Below are 10940 nucleotides of genomic sequence, written 5' to 3' on the forward strand. Positions count from 1 at the left end.
AATCTCGCGAGAGTTGGATGAATGAATGTTACTTATTTTTCATTTCTAAAAAACCGATAATTTGTCATTTTAAGGTAAATCATAGAAAACAAATCGTAAAAGTTAATAATTGCATCAATTGGTGTCCTTCTTGGACTAAAATGTACACCTTGTCAGTTGTGAATCTGTAAAATAATCTTTAGGTCAGAGTTTGGAGGTTAGAGGTCAAACTGATGCGCGCCAGTTTTGTTGTACATACACACTAGTGCTGAGTCTGCTCTTCAATAACGAGACGAAGTATAAATGAATGCGCTCGTACTTTGTCTCTTCTCATGTCGCTCACGCCACCAGAATGTTATCAAGTGACGAGGTAGGGGTACATGATGCAAATAATATCGACAGTGTTGGGCAAGACATGGACATTCCTGAACAGGCAATATCGGCCTCTGCGGGCAGAGGCAGAACAAGTGAATGTGAAGATCGCGATACCGAAATGACTGCACCACACGTAACGTTCCCAACGGCGCCCGGTTGCAATTGGGAAACTAAACACACGAAGAGACTGGGCTTCAAATTCGTTAAAATGTTTAAGTCAACCCCAGCTTGGATGATTGACAATAACCTACCTTCTACCGTGATTGCCTGGACGGACATCATCATCCACAACGTTATTTGCAAATGGCTATCTTCAAGTGTTGGAGACTTGACGGACATGTTGAGTTGTCTTGACGGGGAGACTTTCAAAGAAATATTTTTGACACCCGGGTTTACAGAAGCGGCTATTGGAAAGGGAATCATACCCTCATTAGTGTCACACAAGATTCCCCGTGAGTACTACATATGTCAATGTTGAATGGTACAGTATTTTGTAAAATAACTGTATTTCATTATCATCTTGTCATACTCTCTGAGAACTCGCAAAATTTTTCCGATTGCTCTGTCTCTACCTGGAAGGTACACTTATGTTTCTAAGGAATCTTAGTCCCTATGTATTAAGCGGTTTCATGTTAACGGGCAGTCCTTTGTGCCCAGTTTGTGCATTAGCCATTACTCATGATAATTATTGTCGATATATGAATATTTATATGAGATATCCGTTGTTTCCGTTTTCCAATGAAATATTCAACAAACTAATTTTTCTTTAGATTTGATTCTCAGAACACTTGTACAGGACAATCCTTGCTTTTGTAGTAAATGTAGACCTATGTAAATTTTGTTGTTTTTTAAAATGTTTTTCATTGTTTTTGAATTTAAATTGTATATTTTACGTCAGATTTTCCTTTTGACTTGTGTGTAGTGTGTTAAGGGGACTGATTTTGTATGGATGTTTCGCCTGTTTTGGTCACCCAATCGTATGTAGACCTTTTCTTTAGTTTACGTTGGATAAATACAATAAATACATAAATAAATTCATGAACAAATAAATAAATGTACCTAAACAACTTGTACCTCTAAGGCATCTTTTGTATATCAGCTTTGTCCAAAAACTAATTAGGCCAAAGTAATTAATTTCTTTGTTTTGCTTCCACTCTAAATGGGAAAAGGCAGGGTCTAAGCGGCTGGAAAAACACACACAAGAAAATTAACACAATGTAATTTGATTGCAGCAAATAAAAAATTGTAACAGAGTTTTAGTTCAGAAAAGCTAAGCGGTCATGTCCTAAAATTTCGTATTCAAATACATTGTGTGTGTTTTTCATGAAAACCTTAAAAACCTATGCGGGTTGGGACGCAAAACAAAGAATTTAATTACTTTGGCCTTATTTATTATCTCAATAAAATAATTGTCAAAGAAATACAAAGGATTATCACCATAGAAGCAATACTAGAACAAGGGATTTGGGACTGTGGCTTCAGATTCTTTGACTTTTAAACCCTATTTGTATTCACATCAGTTACACCCTTTGCCTTGCAGAGTAGCAGGGGAGTGCTTGGTTTGAGTGTCTATTGAATACATGGAATATAAGGTCAACAATAGGACTTGACCTTTAATACTCAAGACTATAAGCAGCTATTATGCAAGTAGCAGGCTGCAAAAAATAAATTCAAATTTGAAAGAAAGTTTACAGGTGTTTGCAACATTCTGAGGTGAAACATACCTGAAGTTCAGATTTTTCAACCTCTGTCAATTATAAAAGTTTTTAGTACACCGCAAATTTCTGTATGCATAGCTCGCCCAGCATCTCTGAAAAGCATCATGGGAAAGCATCGTCACTGCCTGTGTCTAACATAAAGTTTTGTGAAGTCAGCTTTTGTTTCCAGTTATTACTACATGTATGTTGTTGCAGTCTTGTTGATTTCCACTGAAACTGTCACATACTTCATCCAACCTTTCTACAAATCAGACGAAACCTTCCCAGCTTCTGATGAAGAGACTATGATCAGTCCTTTTGAACATTGTTCCCATCCCCAGGATATGACCCTCTCACCTGCACATTTTCTGAACATTGAACATTTTGGGACTTTAAAGTTTTTCCCATATATTTTTTTAACAGTTACACTGGGGAGAGACGTTGATGGATTTCTCAGTTTGGTTGAGCAGTACTGTTCACAATTCAACCTGAAAAAAGATGACTCAAAAGTTCTCATGGATGGCATTTATGTAAGTAATTTTAACAAGAATTTAAACTTGGAGTTTATCCTGTAAGGCCGTTCATTAATATCATTTTTCTGATACAATATAAGTAACATAATTTTTCTCATAGATTGAATGTTTCTCTACCATCTATGGTTTACTGCACTTACAACTCAGTTTATTCTTGAAGAGGCATTACAACATAAAATTATGATCTTTTATTTTCATTCTGTGAAATAACCACATTTTCTTTTTTCCTTTGACAGGCCCTAGAGTATGTTGAAAAACAAAGTATAAACTTACAAATGTAATACCTTGTATACACCATGCAATGATAGTATTAATAAATTAACTCAGTCCTAACTCAAATTCACCTGTATCATTGGCGACTAACATACAGGCTGTGTCACCAAGTTTGACCATTGGGCCTTTTGACCAGATTTTAGACATAGAAAAAGAAACTTATAATCAGAACAATGTAGTCACTCGTGAAATTCACCAAATGTTATTTACCTAGCTACAGGTATTCCCTGTACACAGATCCACAATCGCAGTTTAAAACAGTAGGTTTGGTCAAATCCATGGTGTTGATAGTCTAGGACCTCTCCTCAGTTTCGATTTAACCAAGGCCAAGGAGAGGTCCTAGACTATAGTAGTGAACGATGACTTTGTCTTATGGTCCAGCCATTCCTTTCCTTGGTTGTGTTTTTGCCGATAGTTAGGAATTTTACCCTGAATACAGAAAAAAGAGGAAACTTGAAAGAGCACCTGGCTTTTAGGAGAAAATAACTGACTTGAAATACTGGTACAAAAGCCTCTCTCCCATATGTCTGCTATTCATGTGGCAGTATGGTGCTTAATACATAACATGCAAATACCTGTACTGGTCACTTTTGCAAGCAACAAAAAAATTCTTCATCCCTTGTAGTACTTACAAGACAAACTTCAGAAGTTCAATAATTTGTTTCCCTGTTTCACATTTTGTACCAGTATCTAAAGATGGCGAGCAGGTAAAATGGTAGCACTGACTCTGGTATAGAGTGCTGTGTCATTATTACATGCCTCGATGCGAGTGCAAATCAGTGCATTGATTTGAATAGGAATATCTAGGAAGTTATTGGGCTGGGGCCATATGAACGATGTACTGACCTGTTCCATAGTTACCGGTTCAGTGAAACCCTTCAACACTAAGGTAGACGCTTAACACTAGATGTAAAATATCCATGCGCTCACCATTATTTTGACTTTTGTTAAAATCTGTTTGATGCAAGTTGATAATGGTACAATTGTTTGAGAAAGCCCTGCATGTAACTATGTCATATGATATGTTGTACAGCGTCAATTGTGAAGAAGCATGTGATAAAATTAATACTGCCTGAATACATGGGTTTATGTGCTCTAACAGCAGGAACAATTTGCCCTCCTGGTGCCCACCAAATTGTCACCTGCTCTCCAGCACATAAAGCCATGTATTCGGGTAACAATATATAATGTACACTTTTAATTACCAATAACATTGAATGCTGGTAAAATAACTTTTTCAAATGGGTATTTCAGAATCTGAATTATATGGTGACTAGGCAGCATTTTGTTGTTCTGTTTTGGAAAATTATATTCAGTATTAAGTTAACTAAACTTTAACTTTATGGTGCAGTTAGTTTGTGCACTGTTAACTAATTGCTATTACTGCTTTAGCTTGTTTGCACTGCAGTGCAACACATTCATTTGTTTTTCTTATTCTATTTTTCAAGAATTTCAAGAAATCCAAGTCGCAAACAAATGTTCACCTCAGCGCAGTTTGTTCATGGGTTGATGCCTGTAAAGGACATGCGGAGGGTAAACTTAGTGAAACACTGTTAGATGACTTTCTGGTAGGAGTAATCCATTCTGCAGCACATGAAAGTGGATGTGTGGTGGTAGTTAAGTATGTATACATTTGTATTTGATACATGGAGCCACTAACTACGCCTCTTATTTAACAGGCTGAGTGTTTTCTCATACTTGTGACCACTTAAAAAATAACAATTTTTGTATAGTAAATGACACACTGCATTTGCGTGTTTGCAACAAGTGAAGTAGACTGCCCTCTTTGATCCTCTCAGCACATGAGATTTTAGTAATGGTAATCTAATGGTACCTGGAAAAAGTAAATGTTACTAAATGGGCATTCAATACGGCTTTTTAGGCACGCTAAATGCTGTTGTTCTCAATTGGAGATGTATTATAATAGTTATTACCCAAGGAGGTGAAGAGTTCGAAAAATATCTGCACAATGGACAATATGATGACTAAACATAGGAATAAACTTGTCTGTGTTTTTTGTAGACAGACTGATCCTTAGAGTAACATCCGTCTTTTGTGTAAGGAGAAACACGTAGGTGGGATTCTCATTTTGAAAGATACCCAACGTCCACTTTCTTACTATTATGAACCATACCTGACAACTAGGCAGGCAGCAGATCATGACAAGATGAGGCCTGGTTAGCTTTTTGTACAAGTAGACCCTGGTTTTGAGTCGCCCAAATATAGTCATTTTGCAGTGACCTTTGACCTCAACCACATGAGCTAATTTTGACAAGAAAATTTGCTTCTGCTTATCTTTCTTTTTCTTTTGCTTGTATTACACTTGTATTTAAACATAACTTGTTTGGTCCCAAGGAATGATTCAAAATCTCTGTTATTTCTACTTGAAGAGTGAATGGGGAAATCTTTTCCAATTGACAGCATGGTCAACAGATAAACTGGTAGATCAAAGGTTAAATTAGGCTTTCGCTGAAAATTGCAGATTTCAGACTTTTTGATACAGTCAATTATGGCATACTGTCCCATGATTGTGGCTAGAAGAGTAAGATGTGGATCGATTTTGAGTGCTCAGAAAGACCTGCCCTGGCCAAAGCATTTACACAAAATTTGGCTACATATTTTCATGTCAATTTAGATGGAAATATCTATTTCTCAAAAAAAAATACTGGTCCAGTTCCTGTGTTGTTTAGTGTTCAGGTTTCCACATATATTCTACCAATAGTTAAATTATTGTCTTATAAATTGTATACTGAACTTTTTGTTTCAGAAGCCTTGAAAGTTGAAGTTGTCTGGTATATTGATTACACTGTAATTTGAGGTCACTTGAACACACCAGACCATCAGACCAGATTGTTCAGACTTGTGCGTATCAGTTCTAATAAAATGGGACCACAGTATTCTTGGTGCCAATTTCCTTCATAGTAACTCTGTTGTTGGAAACTATTATTTATATTACATACATACAGGTATTACAGAAATGCAGATCATTAAGCTAATTTCACTGATGAACTCATTGAAAGGATGAAACAGCAATTTCATATACACAATACCCTATTGCCTCTTTCCATTTCAGAGTGAGAGAGTCAACAGCATGTGAAATAAATATTTGTGGACAAATCATAAAGGTGGAGAGTGACATTGAAGTGAGAAGTTTCAATAAAGGGCTGCTGCAGGTCATAGCTTCTGCAGAAGTAAGTATCAAATGTCAAGATTGTAAAGCAACAGCATGTAGCAGGGATAAAATCATGTATGTCTCTTTTGTTGTGTTATTTCAATGTATGGTTTGTCTATGGACCTCAGCCTGGTAGAAAGGGGAATTTATTTTGGTGAGCATGTTTGGTGCGCCCTCTATGGTCACAGTTGCAGAAAGGCGGCAAAGTTACCTTTTGTGAGGAGTAGTGGCAGTTATCAAAGTTGTTTGTACGGATGAGCTGCTGAGCATTGTCACTCCTCTGATTGATGTCTGATCTAAGTGTCAAAACCGACATTCCACTGACAAAGTGATAGATACAAACGTCAATCATACAATCATTAAATAAAGTGATCTCTGTTAAGATAGAAACACATGTGCAGTGTGTTCTTAGTTGGTTGACGGGTCTCATCGGCACATCTGATAAGGTAATAGTAAACACTAACGGTGAAGCTGACAAAAAAATTTAGCCATTGTATTAAATGTACATCCTCAGATGGTAAACTTGAAACTTCTTCCAATGATATTTTGTTGCCATGCCTGAGTAATACGTCCTAACTTCAATATGGATTAAGCAAAAATACAAACAACAGGCAACGGATTCAAAACTTGACTCTAGCACTATTGCACACCTATTTTGCAGAAAAGCAAGTTCTTCCACACTGTAGTAGAGGGGTGACCCCTATAACAAAAGCAGATTTCTTCAGACAGATTCCATTATCAATTGCTGTAAAATGACCTTCCAAGCCGTGAAAAAGTAATCAAAAACTTCCATTACACATTATGTGCGTTTTTTTCCCCAAACAACTTATGTCATGCCGATTCCTCTCATCAGCTGTTGTTTTGCTTAAACGTTGGTAAACTGATTTCATTGATAATTATCATTTTCTGTTGTGATGGATAAATTTTGAATAGTAAAATAGTCTCTAGATACATTAGAACTTTGAGTTTAGAGAGAGGGATGTCCATGCAAAAAAGATTGCATCTGCAAATTTCTGTATTTGGCAGGTGTACAAGAAAAACTTTATTTTGTAATGAAGATAGTCATAACATTGTCACAAAACATATACTAATACATATTCATTAATTTAACAAAAGGACCTTTCCTTTGCTTGAATTTGCCCCATGTGTAAACAAGTTGTTCTAAGTCAGTTTTTGCAGTGAAGCGATATCAACAAAACTTTCAGTTAGTAACCTGAATTTGGTTTTGTTTGAACAATATTGCACAAAAACCAATCTATTATGATATTCATGAGCACATCACTGTGATTTGAAATGCACTTTACTATGACAGCTCTCACATTGAAAGCCATCACTCACTCCAACATGCCTGAACTGATTTCTCTCAAATGCACATCTCCATGATGTTTTCTGTCTGTTTATCCAGCAGGGATTATAGTAATGATAAGGATTTGCAGTGTTTTTCTATTAGTAGGTTGAATAATGAGCAATTTTTAGAGATTTTTGTTCATTTCGTTGCAGAGTCTGCCACTGTCTGGACGAGTGCAGAACAATACAGAAACCCCAAGATTCATATCTCAGCTAGCAAGTAAGGCATTGGCTATTGGACCAAGAAGTCCATTCGGTAACAGCGAATATAAAACAGCTTACCAGTTATCAATTCGTGCATTGTGTTCGCCAAGTATGGATGATAGTGACAATGAAGTTGAAATCATACTTGTCAGATCACATATATCATGTGAAACCCTGCGCTGTATGTCAAAGTGTCCCCATGAAAACCAACTCAGACCATCTTTCATAATTTATGAGAAAATACCATGTGATAACATATACAATCCAGTCACAGTATCAACTATATATCGTGCCATTAAGGCTGTGTTTTTCCTGTTTGAAAATACTTGGTAGTGTATTCAGTATTTTGACACAGTAATGAAGATGGTCCAACTGACACTTGAGGAGTGGGTGGATGTGGGAGGGCAGCACTTGTCCACTGTCGTGACAACACTCTTTGACTGAAGACATTCTTGTGTCATAGTTTGATGACCTCTCAGACATGTCTGTGAAATCTGCGTTATTTTGGAAAAGTCTGTACATTTCCTGGCTATGATTCCACCGTGTTTGCAACCTACCAATTAATTAACACAAACCCAAGAGCACTAAATCTTTGGAGATGGTGTAACGGAACTGTATTGCCCTACAGGCTTACATGTATTTTATGATCAAACTAACGCTAATAGTTTATCTCATAATGCAATTCATGTAATGCACCTTTACATTTGAATAGGTAAAGAAGCTCATGTGATTTTATTCAGATTTCAGCTAGTATGTGCCTAGAAAGTGAAAGACTTAAACGTTTGCTCAAACTTTCCTAAATGAAACTGTCAACCATTCTCTTTGGCAAATCAAGAAAAAAATCAGGGGTCACTAAACAAAATTTGGTTCTAGAGAGACAAATTACTCCAAGATTTCCTGATATTTGAAATTCAAAATGGCTACCATCCTTGTGTTAACTCTATGGGGAAGAATAAAACTTCAAATTTTCGAAAAACTAAGACGGCAAAAATTTTTCTTACGCAAAGAGCTTTAAAATGAGCCCAACAAGTGGTATAGACCCGAAAATTATTGATTTGAGAGCCTGAATATCTCCCCTGAGGTGTGTTCTACCTTACTAAAACTGGAAGACTATATTATTGAGTTTTTTGTTCTGACTGTATTTATCAAAAAAAGATGGAGCTCAAATTCCTTAAGCCTTCCACTTTCATGGTTCAGCCAGACCAATGGTAATCCATAGTGATCATAGACATGTTTACAGGGAAATAGGGTGAACTGGCCAAGTTATAGCAGGTACGAGAACAGAGCTTTCAAAGTGGCCTGACAATGTGCTTGGAATTGATGGATTGAATTAAGAGTGGAGATTTTTGTTTCATGCTTTATGAAAGGTGTAATGACAAAAGAACTGTTGCTTGGTTATACTAAAACACTATTCCTCTCTCGATACCATGTTGTTTGTTAGTGCACTCAGTCATTTATTATGCTTTCTTAATGGATAGCATGGAAATTTCTGATTCCATTTGTAATCAGTGATACCAAATTCGTCATTTTTGATTTTCGCTCCCTTTTGTCAATTTTTATGGTGTTTTTGGTGATCTTTCATTTCAAGCAGATAGCTTTTCCATGCTCATAGATGAACTCTTCTAAGAAGGATTGGTTATCTGGAAAATGCAAAACATTCACTTGTGCCAGTGGAAATGCATGTTCTCTTGCTGTATGGCCAGTAACTGCAGACTCGGATACATCTTCAAGATCTGCACAATGGGTACAGTTAAGCCAAGAATTCAAAACAAGGGTGATATAATCAAAATAACAAGCACACACATGCATACAAATACATGTATTTCCATACAGGTGTGTAGACCTGGTGTTGCTTTGTAACATCATAGCATGATCTCTTGGGCTTTGAGTTTGTTGAATATTGTGTGTGTCCTTTATATTCTGGAGCAGAACCATTGACAGAGTTAAGGTAGAATGCACCTCAGGGACAGATATTTGGACCCTCAAGCTTTTACAATTATTTTGCGATCCACCACTTGTGGGGGCTCAGTTTAAAGCTCTTGGAGTAAGAAAAAGTTTTTCTGTCTTAGTTATTCAAATATATTTTACACAGGAATGTTGGCTATTTTGAATTATAAATATTAGTAAATGTTAAGTAATTTGTTTCTCTAGTTCCAAATATTTGCATGGTGACCCATGATTTCAATCATTCCTGATTTGGTAAGAGAATTGTCGTCAAAGTATCATTTAGGTATAAAGTCTGAGCAAAAGTTTAAGTCTAAGACGTTCACATTTGAGGCGCATACGACCTTAAAGGGACAAAGTTGGCCATTTTTCATGAATTTTATTTGATCCGAGATACTACTTATATTGTTTGACGTGTTGAAAGATATCGAATGAATGGGTGACCATGCATATGTTCGAACCCGGTTTTAGACACGATACATGAAACCATAGCAAAAATGAATTAATGGTCATTAATGGTCATGACCATTAATTCATTTTTGCCAGTGTCATTTGTCTACAACCTGGTTCGAATATATGCATGGTCACCCATTTATTCAGTATCTTTCAACATGTCAAACAATGTAAGTAGTATCTTGCATCAAAAAAAATTCATGAAAAATGGCCGACTTTTTCCCTTTAAAGCAGTAAACGCTCAGAGTCCTAATCAAAGCGATCTACCTTCAGCAAGATGCAAGTCTAGCAGAATTCATGAAAAGTATATTGTTTACTCATGGTCACACCCAACTTTTACCTTACCATAGGGACATATTACAATCAACTGGTTTGACAATTTCAGGCCAATTCATCTACTCATGGCATGTAACCATGAGTTCTTCTGTCAAGGTCACAGGAATGTGCAATTTTTCAAGGCTTGATTCAAAACAGTACATGTAATCCCCTTAAAGTAGTATGCACCTTGAAAGTGATAGACTAACTTTTGTTCAAACTTTCCTCACGGATTCTTTTAACCATACTCTTTCAAAATCAAAATCAAAAACAAAAATCTGGGATCACCACACAAAGTTTGGTTCTAGAGACACAAATAACTTGAGATTTACTGATATTTGAAATTAAAAATGGCCGCCAACTCTATGTCAACTCTATGGAGAAAAATAAAATTTTCGATATTCAAAAAACTAAGATGGTGAAAGTCTTTCTTTCTCCCAGGGCTTCAAGTGGTACATCAGAAAAGAATTTGGAAAAATTCCCCCGAGATGCACTCTACTTTGATAAAAGTATGTCACTGATTAAAAACCCAAACGTCATATAAAATGATTTTGTTCTTACAGCCAAAAGTGCTGGCATGAAAAGGATAGTTGAAGCTTGAAATAACTATAACTGCACTCAGCTAAAAATAGTATCTTTATCATCATC

The 10940-nt window shown here is 36.3% G+C and overlaps 1 protein-coding gene across 1 annotated transcript; it reads left to right on the forward strand.

The window, feature by feature from the left end:
* The first annotated feature begins 215 nt into the window (after window positions 1-215).
* LOC139131299 (uncharacterized) lies at window positions 216-10689 on the forward strand. The gene is made up of 5 exons (XM_070697299.1): window positions 216-806; window positions 2475-2581; window positions 4306-4478; window positions 5931-6048; window positions 7530-10689. The coding sequence occupies exons 1-5, from the start codon at window positions 287-289 to the stop codon at window positions 7911-7913; spliced, it is 1302 nt and encodes a 433-aa protein (XP_070553400.1). The 5' UTR covers window positions 216-286; the 3' UTR covers window positions 7914-10689.
* Window positions 10690-10940: the final 251 nt, after the last annotated feature.

The sequence above is a fragment of the Ptychodera flava genome, chromosome 4 (assembly GCF_041260155.1).
Source record: "Ptychodera flava strain L36383 chromosome 4, AS_Pfla_20210202, whole genome shotgun sequence".
Taxonomy (NCBI): Eukaryota; Metazoa; Hemichordata; class Enteropneusta; family Ptychoderidae; genus Ptychodera; species Ptychodera flava.

Excerpts from the sequence above, each read along its gene's own strand:
- LOC139131299 (XM_070697299.1), top strand. The coding sequence starts at position 287 with ATGCGCTCGTACTTTGTCTCTTCTCATGTCGCTCACGCCACCAGAATG. Across the intron at positions 2,582-4,305 it reads TTCTCATGGATGGCATTTAT|AATTTCAAGAAATCCAAGTC; the intron begins GTAAGTAATTTT and ends CTATTTTTCAAG. Across the intron at positions 6,049-7,529 it reads AGGTCATAGCTTCTGCAGAA|AGTCTGCCACTGTCTGGACG; the intron begins GTAAGTATCAAA and ends ATTTCGTTGCAG.